The sequence below is a fragment of the Micropterus salmoides genome, unplaced genomic scaffold (assembly GCF_014851395.1).
Source record: "Micropterus salmoides isolate LMB-PRFRI ecotype aquatic unplaced genomic scaffold, ASM1485139v1 Ms_hic_scaffold_7, whole genome shotgun sequence".
NCBI classification, from domain to species: domain Eukaryota; kingdom Metazoa; phylum Chordata; class Actinopteri; order Centrarchiformes; family Centrarchidae; genus Micropterus; species Micropterus salmoides.
The window spans coordinates 25573661-25588421 of NW_024044459.1; the positions used below are offsets into that span (position 1 = coordinate 25573661).

At 40.0% G+C, this 14761-nt stretch overlaps 2 protein-coding genes across 3 annotated transcripts; both read left to right on the plus strand.

The window, feature by feature from the left end:
• Nucleotides 1-3141: 3141 nt before the first annotated feature.
• lztr1 (leucine-zipper-like transcription regulator 1) lies at nucleotides 3142-11031 on the plus strand. 2 transcript variants are annotated; one of them, XM_038703541.1, is made up of 19 exons: nucleotides 3142-3759; nucleotides 3868-3930; nucleotides 4020-4076; nucleotides 4169-4248; nucleotides 4336-4444; nucleotides 4807-4890; nucleotides 4976-5033; nucleotides 5145-5284; nucleotides 5364-5565; nucleotides 6335-6445; nucleotides 6637-6729; nucleotides 6864-6959; nucleotides 7353-7539; nucleotides 7647-7816; nucleotides 8012-8295; nucleotides 8473-8622; nucleotides 9445-9550; nucleotides 9680-9760; nucleotides 10207-11031. In XM_038703541.1, exons 1-19 carry the CDS (start codon nucleotides 3581-3583, stop codon nucleotides 10321-10323), a joined length of 2367 nt encoding a protein of 788 aa, XP_038559469.1. In that variant the 5' UTR covers nucleotides 3142-3580; the 3' UTR covers nucleotides 10324-11031. The 2 variants fall into 2 exon arrangements, with proteins under 2 accessions (XP_038559469.1, XP_038559468.1); XM_038703540.1 differs by having other exon boundaries at nucleotides 3143-3759; nucleotides 7350-7539.
• A 1313-nt stretch (nucleotides 11032-12344) lies between these two features.
• cldn26 (claudin 26) lies at nucleotides 12345-14174 on the plus strand. Its single transcript, XM_038703542.1, has one exon. It carries the CDS (start codon nucleotides 12640-12642, stop codon nucleotides 13294-13296), a length of 657 nt encoding a protein of 218 aa, XP_038559470.1. The 5' UTR covers nucleotides 12345-12639; the 3' UTR covers nucleotides 13297-14174.
• The last annotated feature ends 587 nt before the right edge of the window (nucleotides 14175-14761 follow it).

A 14761-nucleotide genomic window follows, 5' to 3' on the forward strand; every position in this document is an offset into this window, starting at 1 on the left:
GGTATATTTACGACGTGGTGGGACTTTGTTACAGTATGAGCCAAAAAAAACATTTAATTGTTAGCCAAGTAAGGTAAATCATATCTAGAAAGGCACTCTGTCAGTGACTTACAGTGTTAAATACCACCTACATGTGTTTACACAGCCTCATGATCCAGTGGCAGCTGGTGCATTTTCCTCCTGGAGGAGAGGGGGGCTATACTAACAAAAATCAAATGAACGTGTACTAAGGTATCACTCCAGTGTATTTAAGGAAAGCCTAACCAAGTAGTTTTGGTACCTAAACCTAAGACCGTTTCACAGCGTTAGTTATGTGTTTATACTTTGGCTAGGCTTAGAGAAAAATCATGGTTTGGGTTAAAACAACAAGTTATCATTTAAATTTCAGGGTCACACAGGAATCGACACCCGATTTCACAGTTGAAAGGCATGACCCACTGACCCACCAAACCTGCTCCCTTATTTGACTCTATGTCTCCTGACATCCTAAAGCCTTTCTGGCAGAATTTTTTCCTTTAGTTGCCAATGAGTGTATCCTGAGTACTACGCCGACTGAACGGTATTTCTCTTAATGACACAACAAGAGTTGCTCCTCTGAATTGGGATAACTTTAGTCACGTCGACCTTCAGTGCGTCCACTGGCGCAAGTGGCTGTGGTGTCAGAATAATGGGAAAAATAAGTCTGACCGCAAAGCAATATTTTAGTAGACAGCTATCAACATGCTGTTTTAATGCTCTGGGCAATAAAATGCAACACACTTTCTTTGGCAGCGTGCATGTTGTTTCCACATCAAGACTTGAACACACAGAAGTCAGAAGAACATCCAACTCGGGAAATGGGACCATCCAAGGATCCTGTGAATGCACCAGGATACATGTGGCAAAAACACATTAGTATGAGTCCACCTAGAACCCATAGAGATTCTATAGCAGTGCCTGCAGTTTGAACAAAAATTGGCTTAACATGTAAGTGTATCTGGGTGATTTTTCAACCAGATTGAAATCGCCAGCCGTCCTTGTCATAATCATAATCCGCAGAAATAAAGTAAATTCAACTGAGAAACACACGTTTTTGCTGTTAATTCACTGTATCGCTTTCTTAATGTGTGTCCATTCACCTATATGTTTATACTGTATTTCTATGCATTTAACATTGTGTTCATGGTAGTTATTAATGGATTTAGTTATTGACTCATGTGTAATTTATTGATTTTGTCCTCCATACACCTATCCATTTTTTTACTCCTGGCAATGTATGATAATCTTTTTATTCTCAGAATAAATTAAAAATTACATATAAATATTGCATAATTTAAGTTTTCTGTCTGATTCATAAAATTGACAGCTGCCTATCGATCTGTGACTGTTTTATCCTTTTTACTGTATGCATAAAAATAGCAATATTTTTCTTGGTTTGTTGTGTATTAATGGACATGACATATCAACATTTTTTAACAAGTTGAAAAAATATCACACATTGAAATTATGAACTAGGATAAACCAGCAGTTCTCAAGCAAGTAAACCAGTGTTGGCAGGGACCAATGGGAATGAACAAATATAAGAAGATTGTCCTTTTAAAATGAGTCTGAGATATAGATAATACATCAAAGTGGAAAAGATGGATTAGCTGGGACCTGCTGACCCATTAATTAATTACTGTTGGGAAATAAAACATGACAAAATTCCAAGGAGGGGTGAGTATTTCTTATTAACAATTAAACACTGTTCATACACCAGGATATATTATGTAATTCTGTGTTATTTAGTGGTATATCAAAATTACATACTACAACACAACTTTTAGTAGGACAGTGTTTTAGAAGACCAATTGGATTTCAGTGTTATATATAGCAAAATGTGGACTGCTTGACTAGCCAAGCCATTCATAAAATTACCAAGAAGGTGTGTGCAGTAGATGGCCATATGCTAGCAATGTAGAACACCAAAATAAAAACGGGTCTAAACATTATTATTTTTCAAGGCATTCATAGAAGGAAAAGCACATTAATGATGACTCTGTTCTATTCAAGTGACCCAGGAAGTCACGACAGTGTACAGTCATCGTTCATAATTTATTCCATTATTGAAAATGGCCTATACAAATAGTGCCTTGTGCAAATATCGTGCATCCTCACTGCAGTTTTGTTTAGTTTGTGAGACCTTTTTCACAGCCGACATTTTGACTTGTCATAGCAGGAATAACACAGGTGGAACTAATAACATTAACCGTGGCTGAGTTCAATTTATTTCCTCTGAAGTCAAGCCAGCATGTAGGGTTTGAAACTGGAGCACTTAATTACATGCAGACATGAATAATAGTCACACCTGTGCCGCTCTTACCTTACCTCTATGGTCAAAATGTTTGCTGTGAGGTCTATTGACATTTCAAGCCAGAGATTTTCATGCAGATGGTTCATGAAAATTGAAAAGAGATAACAATAAGATTAAGGAAATAAACAATGATTGAGGAAAATACAATGGCTGCAGTGTGCAATTACATTATTTGTTTTGGTTTATTGGCTGTTTGTCTGATATGAGCTTTAGTGAGCTCTGTGAAAACATTGTTTTCTCACATTTTTGAAAGTCCTCCTCAGCTGCAAAACAGTCCTTATCAGTGACATGCAGACATTTTGAGTGGCTCAATTTAAAAAACACCCCACCTGATTCTACTGATGTTGACATAATACACCATATGTTACCTCTCAGATGTGTGCACATAGGCTATGTGCCTTTCTTAAGAAAGACTTTTGCGTTGCCAGGTTATGCAAAATCCCTCTGGATAGTTTATATTGAGCTGCAGAGCACTGGACCATAAGTATTCAAATTATACACCTGCAGACTTGATAGATTATTGTAATAAATAAATAAATAAAAACCAATGGTAGTGACTCACTAGTTTCTCTGATTATTAGAAAATGAGAAACCCATGACTGTTAATAACTTTGTATAACTGCTGACCTGATGGCTTACTTTATGACCTTTTAATGCCTTACTGACATTTGCAACATTTGCACATCTTATACTTACATTATATACAGCATGCACTTTATATGCAGCCTATAAGGGTTAAATGCATTTGTGGTTAAATATCCATTTGTACCTTCTTCTTTTTTACACTACAGGAAGTGAAGTATTTACATGCACTCGGGGGCGTGGTGACCGACTGTGCTTTTTAACGACAGCACTCTTGTTTTGCTAGTTTAACGTTAGTCTTTGTGGCTAACGCCTTGCTGTGAATTCGTTCACTTAGTTTACACATCAGTGGACCGGATAAAGGAATATTTTAGTGTAACGTAAACCTAGTAGATATCCGTAAACTTTTTATTCGCTCTAACTGTTTTGCAGTAGCTCAAAGCTAGCCAGCTAGCAGGGCTAACTGTGTGGCTAATGTTAGTTTTTAGCATCGCTAGTAGCTAACTGTTAGCCGGAAGACCATAATCCTCTAACGTAAATACAGCAGGATTTAGCTTTATCTAAACTGGTAACACCAGTGCCAGAAAAATTAGCTCTCAAGCGGGAGGACTGACATGATCGATGGCGTTAACTGTGGACGTCCCCGCAAATGAGTGGCCCTGAGAAATGATTCAGCTGGATGACTTAGCAACAATGTCCTGCAAATCAACCAAAGTGGCCCCAAGTGTTGATTTCGACCACAGTTGCTCCGACAGCGTGGAATATTTGACGCTTAATTTCGGCCCTTTTGAGACTGTTCATCGGTGGAGAAGGCTCCCTCCGTGTGATGAGTTTGTTGGCGCAAGGTAACATGTTGACAGATGAGTAGGTGCAGCTTAATAATCTGACTTCACTGGCTAAATCAGCATATTTATACTCTCTGATTCACCCTGCACTCCATTTGCTCTATTTAGGCGCAGTAAGCACACAGTTGTGGCATACAGGGATGCCATTTACGTGTTTGGGGGAGACAATGGGTGAGTAGTACTGGACAGTGACTGGCATTTTTATTTTATACTTGTTGTCCTCTACATCACATGCATTTATAATTTGTGTCACCTAATAGGAAGAACATGTTGAATGACTTGCTCCGCTTTGATGTGAAGGACTGCTCATGGTGTCGGTAAGATTTCAGCAATGCACCATAAATGAGCAAATAAAAGAAATACAGGCTGTGCATTCAGATGTATTGCCTGTGTATGTTATTCACTACAGAGCCTTCACCACTGGAACTCCACCTGCTCCCAGATATCACCATTCAGCTGTTGTCTATGGCAGCAGCATGTTTGTTTTTGGTAACTTTGTATATTTTTCTTAATTAAATGTTCATACTAAACATTTTAAACCCAGGTGGTATTAATGCTCAACTTAATATTTTTCAGGGGGCTACACTGGAGACATCTACTCAAACTCAAACCTGAAAAACAAAAATGACCTTTTTGAGTACAAGTTTGCAACAGGGCAGTGGACTGAATGGAAAGTGGAAGGGAGGTAATGTATTTTTTTTAATGATGTTTAAGCTGTGTGTCTAGGATAGAATTTTCAATCAGTTATTTCAAAGCCAAAGCCATTTTGTGTTTTATCCCATGTATCTGTTTTTATATTTATAATTCCTATAATTGAAGCATGTGTGAGCTGTACTCATTGAAAGATTGTTAACTTTAAATTGCTGTGAATAAAGTTATCTTATAGCTGGACATATTTTTGAAGGTGCATGGGCTTAAAACCTATGTGAAAATCAGTTTAAAACTTCCTTTTCAGAAGTTTGGGTATTTTTGGTGTCAATCTGTAAAAACCAAAAGCTCCAACAGGATATCAGAATTTAGACTTGCTGTCCTATGTCTGTGTTTCAGCTTGCCAGTGGCTAGGTCTGCACATGGGGCTACAGTCTATAGTGACAAACTGTGGATATTTGCTGGCTATGATGGGAATGCCCGGTATGTTTGACTTTTTTTTCTTCTGTCACAGTTCACACATTGTTATTGCGCATATAATATTGACAGATATTTTCCCCATGTGCAGGCTGAATGACATGTGGACCATCAGTCTGCAAGATCGAGAACATGCGTGTTGGGAGGAGGTCAGTATGAAACATTGATTTTCTATAAGTAGAAGAACATTGAGAGCAGACCGCACACTAATACTGTACCGTATGTGTTAACGTCTCTGTTTGTGCCTTTGTGACCATCAGATCGATCAGAGTGGTGAGATTCCTCCATCTTGCTGCAACTTCCCTGTAGCCGTATGCCGGGACAAGATGTTTGTGTTTTCTGGTCAGAGTGGAGCCAAGATCACCAACAACCTCTTCCAGTTTGAGTTCAAGGGGCACATGTGAGTAAACCATTTTTTTGTTAACTCACCCTGTAGTTGCCAGTGTTACGTGGGACTAATCATTACTCAATCCTCTCAGGTGGACTCGCATCCCGACTGAACACTTACTGCGGGGCTCCCCTCCACCTCCCCAGAGACGTTATGGCCACACTATGGTTGCCTTTGATCGCCACCTGTATGTATTTGGAGGTGCTGCTGACAACACTCTGCCCAACGAGCTGCACTGCTATGATGTGGACTCTCAGACCTGGGAGGTGATCCATCCCAGCCTGGACAGTGAGGTAAGAAACAAATGGATTAACGAAGAACTGTGTCAATAGACAATAAAAGTGGTTAAATTATATCACAAATGTATTCTGTTGATGGGCTGAATTATAAAACAAGAAAATGTTGGTCCTCACTTACCGTACTTACTGTACTGTCCGTGTTTTGTTTTTAGTTGGACTAAATTAGGGCTGGATAATAAAACAATAACCATAAATATTGTGATATAATTCAATTACAATATAATACATTTTCAATAAGTACTCAATAAATGTTTGATTTTATTCACTTGAATCAATCACAAATTAGGACTTTTTTATTAAGATGTGTTTGTTGAGGAAAAATGACTTAAAAAAGCTTTTACTTAAATTTACACGTATGTGTTGACAAAGATTTTTATCATAGTTGTTTTGAATGTTCTACCTCAGATTTGCTAAGTGATCCACTGTTTGGCGTCAAGTGTTGACATTAAGTAAAGTTTAAACCACAATTAACCGTCAGGTTTCTTCATCTTTCACTCAGGAGCAAAAATCAGCCTTTAAACTCGAAAGAAATAACAGTTAGATGCTTATCGTGATAATTACCGATATCGAAAGATATGAAACTTTTTATCGTGATAATATTTTCGCTTGAGTGCAGATACTCTTCATTCAACTTTGTAGGGGACAGTGTAGAAAGCCTGGTGATTGTATGAATCTGCAAAAGTACTTGGCATTGCTTCGGCACGACCTCCCTCACATTTTTTTATGCTCAAAAGCAGAATTTCCTCTGTCCCTGCCTCCTCAGATGCCCAGTGGGAGACTCTTCCATGCTGCTGCTGTGATTCAAGATGCCATGTACATCTTTGGAGGAACTGTGGACAACAATGTGCGCAGTGGGGAGATGTATCGATTCCAGGTTAGTGTCAAACAAATGAATTGTTATATGCAAGTATTTGCACTAAATATTTTGCATCATTTGGATACTGTGTGCTGAAAAGCCTTTTACTGTCTAAAGAAAATATTATGGATTCGTTATACGTAAACCATCAAGCTTGTTTGGAGAGTAGTTATCTACCTCTTAAAAATATGATTTTCTTCTTCCTGCAGTTCTCCTGCTACCCGAAGTGTACTCTCCATGAGGACTATGGCAAACTGTGGGAAAATCGTCAGTTTTGTGATGTGGAGTTTATTTTGGGCGAGGTGGGTTTTCATGGTCAGGATGTGATACAGGGAGGTTAAGCCTCTAACCAGCTGCTAAAAATTACACTGACTTTCACATTATCCAACTAAGATGATTTTTCCATCTGTTTGACTCTTTATTATGTTGTTTACAGAGGGAGCAGAGAGTCCTGGGGCATATTGCCATAGTGACTGCAAGATGTCGGTGGCTGCGGAAGAAAATCCTGCAGGCTTGGGATAGGCAGCGACAGGTCAGAGCCGTGCAGCATGTACACTTTCCTCTGAGACAAGGGAAGACTATCGGTGGTGCTAGAATATATTTATACATCTCTACTTCGATGTCACAATACTGCGGTTGTGTTGACAAAACTCCCAGCTCCTGTGTAATCTTTTAAATGTCAAGGTTGAACTGGCAAAAAGCGAAAGGGTTCCAATTAAGGAAGTATTCATCTGTGCCCCATTATGTTAATCAATATACTGTATCACAATATTATTCCCACATTGCTTGCTTGTCCCACAGCTATTGAGCAGGCACATAAGGGGTAGTCAAGAGACTATTTCCAGTATCAGTTCCACATTTTTAGAAAAAGAACCGACCCGATTGTACAAAGCGTTAACATAATCTGACTCTTTGTGTGCAGAAGGCTAAACAGGAGAGCAGCGAGGAAAGTGACGAAGGGACATTTGGAGGCCCGAGGGATATCCCCGCAGGCAGCAGGCCATCGGGCACACAGCCGATGCTAGAGGTATCCATCAGGGAAGCGGAGGCCCAGCCTTTTGAAGTCTTAATGCAGTTCCTCTACACAGACAAGATCCAGTACCCACGCAGAGGTACCTCTCTCCTCTTGGTTGCCCTGTCTGTCAGTCTTTAGATTGTAACTGCAGAAATCTCCAAGAGTGAAACTGATCATTTGTCCTTTCCTTGCTTGTCTCTATAGGTCATGTCCAGGATGTTCTTCTAATCATGGATGTATACAAACTGGCCCTTAGTTTTAAGCTTTCCCGACTGGAGCAGCTGTGTGTGCAGTACATTGAGGCATCTGTTGACCTGCAGAACGTTCTTAGTGTTTGTGAAAATGCCAACAAGCTGCAATTGGACCAGCTCAAGGTACTTCATCAAGACTAACTTAACACCGGCCAAAAATGTAGTTTTTACTGCCCTCCAGTGGTGGGTATGATACATTTTATACTTTCAACCAAATGAGGTCAGTAAAATAATGCTTTGCAACATACCACAGATGCTGAAGAAGGAGAAATAATCATTGTTCTGACATTCACGCTAACATGTGATTTTATCCTCTAGGAACATTGCCTTAATTTTGTGGTGAAGGAGTCGCACTTCAACCAGGTGATCATGACAAAAGAGTTTGAACATCTGTCCACCCCACTGATTGTGGAGATAGTGAGACGAAAGCAGCAGCCTCCTCCCAGGTTGTACTCAGACCAGCCTGTGGACATTGGGACCTCCCTGGTCCAAGACATGAAGGCTTACCTGGAGGGAGGCGGCCTGGAGTTCTGTGACATTGTCCTGCTGTTGGATGGACACCCACGACCCGCTCATAAAGCCATTCTGGCCGCCCGTTCAAGGTAACAACTTGTACGTTTTTGTGTAATGATAGTAGTCAGCTCAAATTTCAGTTTTATTTTAAAAGTCCCTACAATTAAATGTTTGTTTTAATCAGACATTAAGTAATTTTCAGAAATCTTTTGCTGTTATTTGCCTTTTGTGTTGTGACATTTTCCGTTAACTTTTTTCCTCCCCAGTTACTTTGAGGCAATGTTCCGTTCCTTCATGCCCGAGGACGGTCAGGTTAATATCTCCATCGGCGAAATGGTTCCAAGTAAGCAGGCCTTTGAGTCCATGCTGCGTTATATCTACTATGGCGACGTTAACATGCCTCCAGAGGATTCCCTGTATCCTTCTCAATTCCAGACTGCTTAATATTCATTCACCAGATTAAAAATCCTTCCCAAGCAGTATGGGAATTTTGAACAATCTATTTCAGTATAATCAATATGTCTTCCCACCTAACCAGAAATTTGGGTTTAGGCATAAGATTAAACTTATGTTTAGGTTTCAGATGGATATATTTAGGTATACATTTTGTAAATAGGTATGTTTTAGAATAAGAGGTTAAGGGTTTAACATGGTTAAGATTCTGGGGATCATTGGGATCCAGAAAAATGTTAGTCAGCATCTAGTGGCCATTATTGGAACAACATTGTAATGACCTCTTTTCAACCATTGTGGTCACTGCACGGACAAGATACTATGCCACAAAATATAACTTTTATATTATATTTATTTCATTAGCATACTAACCATCTTTTGCTGTGTTTATGTCCAGTGTTAAAGCTAGAGTAGGCAACATTGGAAAAAATGTCCAACCCCTTCTTTCTACTACTACTACTCCCCCAAAACACATTTTCATGTGCTATGAATGCGTGGGCAGAGTGTATGCAGGTAGGTAGGCCAGCCAATGATTTCATTTGGACCGAATGAATGGCCGTGCTTATCGGGATGTAAAGAGAATTTTTCAAATTCTGACCCCCAAATGCTTTTGAAATATATTCCCTACCTTCGCTTTGAAGTTGCATATGGCTTGCATGTAATGAGCAAATACTCACCTAAACATCCTGTTAAAAGTGACATGGCTGGACAAAACACATAATCTTGCTTTTCAGCAAAATTAAACTAACCCAAAACTTGTAATTTCCTTTAACTGTGACAAACAGCTATCTGTTCGCTGCACCATATTACTACGGGTTTTCCAACAACAGGCTGCAGGCTTACTGTAAGCAGAATCTGGAGATGAACGTCACTGTGGAGAATGTCTTGCAGGTATTTATGTTTTCACCCCAGGGGGAGCTGTGACCTAATTTGACAATCTTGTCCTATACTTGAAGGTTTCATTCATGCCAAGTGAATCGTTTTCTCACTCACTTCTCTCTCAATGTTTCCCCTCTTCAGATTCTGGAGGCAGCTGATAAGACCCAGGCTCTGGACATGAAGAAGCACTGCTTGCACATTATTGTCCACCAGTTCATCAAGGTGGGTGGGCTTGTATCCGGAGCCCTGGGGGTTTGCTGCCCACTCGCTGCAGCTGAGCTAACCCTGTAGGCCCGTCCTCTTTGCGGGAGACTGACACCTTTGGCCTCCTTGTGGATCACCTTCCATCTTCTGCATAGAGAGGAGACTGTTTACAGCCCAGCCGGCTGTACAAGCACCTCATCACGTAACGATGAGGGGTCATAGTGCCACTCAGATTATTGTTTGTTATTCAGAGAAACAGTGAAGCACTCAATTCTCACTCGTATTCACTGGAGTGTTCACTTGGTTGTTACCGTTTCTGTTAAGCTTCTTTGTGTTTATCTTCATTTTTCCACGCATGAGCAATTAAGTGCTGCTTATTCCTTATTTTACTCTGTTTGACTCATTGTCTTGTCTTAATTTATGGCTCATCTTTTTCATTGTTTGCTCTCCTCCCCCTCCTAAAGGTATCCAAGCTCCCCAACCTGCGGTCTCTCAGCCAGCTGCTGCTGTTGGACATCATTGAGTCTCTAGCTACACACATATCAGACAAACAGTGTGCTGAGATGGGCTCCGACATTTAGGATGACGCCAAGAGGGCGGGGCCTTTTCTCCTCTCACAGAAGCCATACATTTCTGCTCCACCAACTTTAGTCATTCCCTCCTCCCCAACACGCAGTACTTTACTTTGGACCTCGCATGTCTTGACCCCCATACAGTAGATACCTTTTTATCTGTGATTGGAGTTGTTCTTTCACTCTGCGTCTCAATGAGGAGTGAAATCAGTGAAGATACCATATTCTAGCTCAGTTAGAAATGTTAAAATGTCTAAAAAATCCCTTTTTATGTTAATTTTATTTTGACTACATGAAAGGAAGGGTTTCTGCTCAGTATTGCTGCTGCATTTTTAGATATGCAGTGGACTGTAATAATTCGTACTTGTGATACTATAGAAGTGTTGCCCTCGACTGTTAAGTTATCTGCCCAGATACTTAATCAAAATATACTATAAAATGGATTATTCATCAATAAATCTGTATTATATTATTCTCAGCTCTGACAGTTAAGATTATATGAAAATAATTAGAATGTGTGTTTGTCTTAAAGCGGTTTTGTTTACAGTTAGTCATTGGCACACATCTTTGTAATACTAATCACTTCATACCATTACTAATGAGCTGTCTTCATCCATACAGTATAACAGTGTGTATTTAGTGACATCAGTATGTTAATATTTACCCACATGGAAATCATGTATTTAAAGCCTTAATAAATCTTCTCATACAAAATGAGTCATGTTGTACTCACTTGATACTAACACAAAAGTCTAATTTTCTTTGGAGGTCCCAATGTGCCTCTAGCTGCAAGTTGAGTAAGCTACCAAATTAAAATGTTTTTGTACAGTCATCCCAGTATTTGCTAAAAGAAGTTTTGACCATTGATTAGGTCATTACAGTACTGAACCATCGGACATGTGACACCTAACTAACCCTTTCAATTCTACACTCACCCAAATAATGAGCAGATACCTCGTGTCTTGACCCGGCCTGACTTGTACATTGTATCCGTTTACGCTACAGTACTATAGGCAGTTTCATCTAAATGCCATACCTTAAACTTAGTGCCTTTCATGAAACCCAAGGACATTTTACAGAGTTGACCATTGCCATGGCCAACACATTAGTCCTGATTACCAAAACTAGAGGTCTCAAAATTCAGAACAGAGTTTCTCCCCAAAGTAATCACAGGAATATTCAGACATTATTGAATACTGGCATAAATCTGATTTTCTTGCACTGACTCTTGCAATAAACTAAAGCCAGTGTAACATACACTGTGGGGAAGAAAAAAAAAAACTAAAGGGTAATCCTTGACCTTTTATTAGAGTAGCCATGTCTTTCAGTGGTTTCAGTTTCCACAGATCTATGGATGATAAGGTCAGACATTGCCACTTGGTTGAGAGGGTGAACTACTTAAGCGTCTATGTTTTTGTACACCAAGGATTTGAATTTACACAGTGATAATTCAATGGGTTAATCTTACAACTCAATACTTGTCCTTTTACAATAGTCAGGACAGTCTGGCAAAAGCTAACCCAACACGTTAAAACTGCATTAAGTATGACTTGAATAAAATGGGACAGATTGTAAGAATTCTTTTTTAATGATTGAGGCTTTGATCATTTTATTTTGTTGTATAGTACATTTTGTTCATTGGATTAAGAGATGAGAAAAAAAAGAAAAAAAAAAAAAAAAAAGACCTAAATGTTGAGGCACCAGATTGAATTAGCTGCCAGTTGTACAGCAAGATCTGTAGAGACCCTCAGTGGAATTCACAAAGTACTAGACTCTTTGTCTCTGTTGCAGAGAGCACAAAGTGCCATTCATAGTCCAGATACAAGACACTTGGCAATTCAAATGTCCCTCCTTTAGTTTTCTGAGTGTAAATGTCTTATCTGAAATAATGCATAAGTTTAATGACATCAGTAAAACAATTCATCTTGAATCATAACTTTTTAAAGATGGACCAGTAGCTTTTAATTAGTTTTGTTTGTGCGCGCCCCCTCCCCCACTCAGCATGCTCACATTTCATTAATTTAAGTCCACTTGTGCACACAACCCAGAATCCCACTGGACATATCTGGTTTCATCTAAAAACAGAGTTCATTGTTCACTGCAGTGATATTGAACACGGCAACAAAACAGTATGTCTTGTCATGCCGCAGTCCCAGATTATCTCCCACTTATCAGGTGCATTTTATTAAGAAGGCTGAGTAAGTGGGCTGGCTGGGTTGGTCCAGCTACCTCAGCAGGTGGGACGGGCTACAGAGTCACTCTTGATCTGCCAGCCTGTTACCTAGACCTGCACAGAAATACCAGCACAGAGCACAGAGGCAGAAGATGGGTTTTCTAACAACTAAAATTATGCAGAGGACTGCAGTCTTTGTGACGTTTGGGGGTTTGGTCACTTCTCTGATTACCACTTTCCTTCCACTGTGGAAGACGATGAACTCTGACTTGAACGAGATGGAGAACTGGTTCTCTGGACTGTGGCACACCTGCCTCTACACTGAGGAGGTAGGGATTCAGTGTAAGGCCTACGAGTCCATCCTGGGACTGCCAATGGACTTGCAGATCTCCAGGGTGCTCATGTCAGTGTCTATAGGCACTGGAGGTTTAGCTCTGCTGGCTGCCTTTCCAGGACTGGAGGGGGTCGAGACGTGTTCAGGGAAGCCTGGCCTGAAGAGACGGTTCCTCATCGTCGGTGGGGTGCTGTCCTGGGTTTCAGGACTCACCACTCTGGCTCCTGTCTCCTTTGTGGCCTACACAACTGTGGTGGACTTCTGGGATGAGGGTTTTCCTGATGTGATGCCGCGCTGGGAGTATGGAGAGGCGATGTTCTCTGGATGGTTTGGAGGTTTGGCTCTGGTTGTCGGAGGGACTCTCTTCTTTATAGCTGTGTGCATGGGGGACTTTGACCAGAGGCCACCAAGTGTGCCAAACAGCCCACAGGTGACGCACAGGACAAAGCACTACATGAAGACAGAGGTGTTATAGATTTCTTATTGTCAAACTTGTCATTCACACACTAAAGACTTGTGGATTGAGTGGTGAGATCTTGACATTACTTGTGAGGGAGTGTGACAAGAACAATTCTGACTCACGTAACATGAAAGCTGTATGGCTATTTGTGTTTTGTTAAGTAAAATTGTTATTGAAAGTTTCAAACACCTTTCTGTATTCTCCATTTCTGGTTAATAAAAAGATTGCCCACATCAGATTTTTTCAAACTATTAAAAGTATAGATAATAAGCAGCTGCAGTAGTTTATTTAGTTTTACTTTAAAAAAGGTTACAGCGTCTAAATAAAAAGGGTAGGAAGCTTTATCTACAGGCAGGTACGCACCAGAGTTCACATTCAGCTTAGAATAAGAGCAGAACTACCATGACAAAATAACTTATGTCCCTGGTGTAATGCCAAATGTATTTCAGACCAGTTGAGTCTGATCAGGTCAGTGACTCCCAAAACAATTGACAGGTATTTTCATTTGACTTTTTAAAAAAAAAACCAAACACTTTTGTTCTGATGCTTTGAGAAGTCTATGGTACACCAGTACTGTTTGAAAAACAGGTTTCAGATAAGTGTTCCCCATTAAAAAAAAAAAAAACTATGACTTTCAGTTATATATGTGAAGATACTTGTGATTTAGAGCTTTAATGATTTGAGGTTAGTTAATGTAAATTTTACTCTACAAGTCGTAGTTTCTAAAATGGTGTGCTTGATGTTATCACCGTGAGCCCCAAATTTAGTTTTGAATATCAAACATAACCTAAATGGAAAACCCTCAGAACAAGAGATGTATAGCACTACTAAGTAAATAGCTACTCTGCAGCCCCATGCAGCGGTCAGTATTTTTTTTTTTTTTTTTTTTTAAAGTAATAGCACAAGCCTGCAAATGTCCAACATTAGTGCTGCACAGTCAGCCCACTGCCAGGGTAAAGTGAATACTTGCATTCCAGTGCTGCAGCTCTTCTGTGTTAAATTTCATTGGGGGGGGGCTTTGCACCACCAGCTCCTCCTCTTAGTCCTTTATTATAATTTGTACATTGTGTACAGAATTACATAGATCAGTTTGTATCATATCAGGTTGTGTCTTCGTGGTGTTTAACATGGTCATATCCTTAACACAGTTTAGATTTAACCGTCAGGTTGAATGTACCCTAATAACAGCTGATAATATTCTGGCAGGCTATGCTTTGATATTCTTAGGATTCATTCAGCTCTTTGAGAATTTGGGTGCTGCAGTGCTCTCTGGCCCCTACAGAAGAGCCCACCCCCTAGTATTTTGATTGAACAGAGTGATGCATTGGTGATGCTTGGAGAGCCTAAGCAGCAAATTGTCTTGTTGTACATGTGCAAACCACCCACCCCTGGTTTCCACTCAAACATGCTTTTACAAGTGCTGGAACGCACACAGAGTGTAACACAAACATACTGACACTGCAGCGCATGTGCACATATC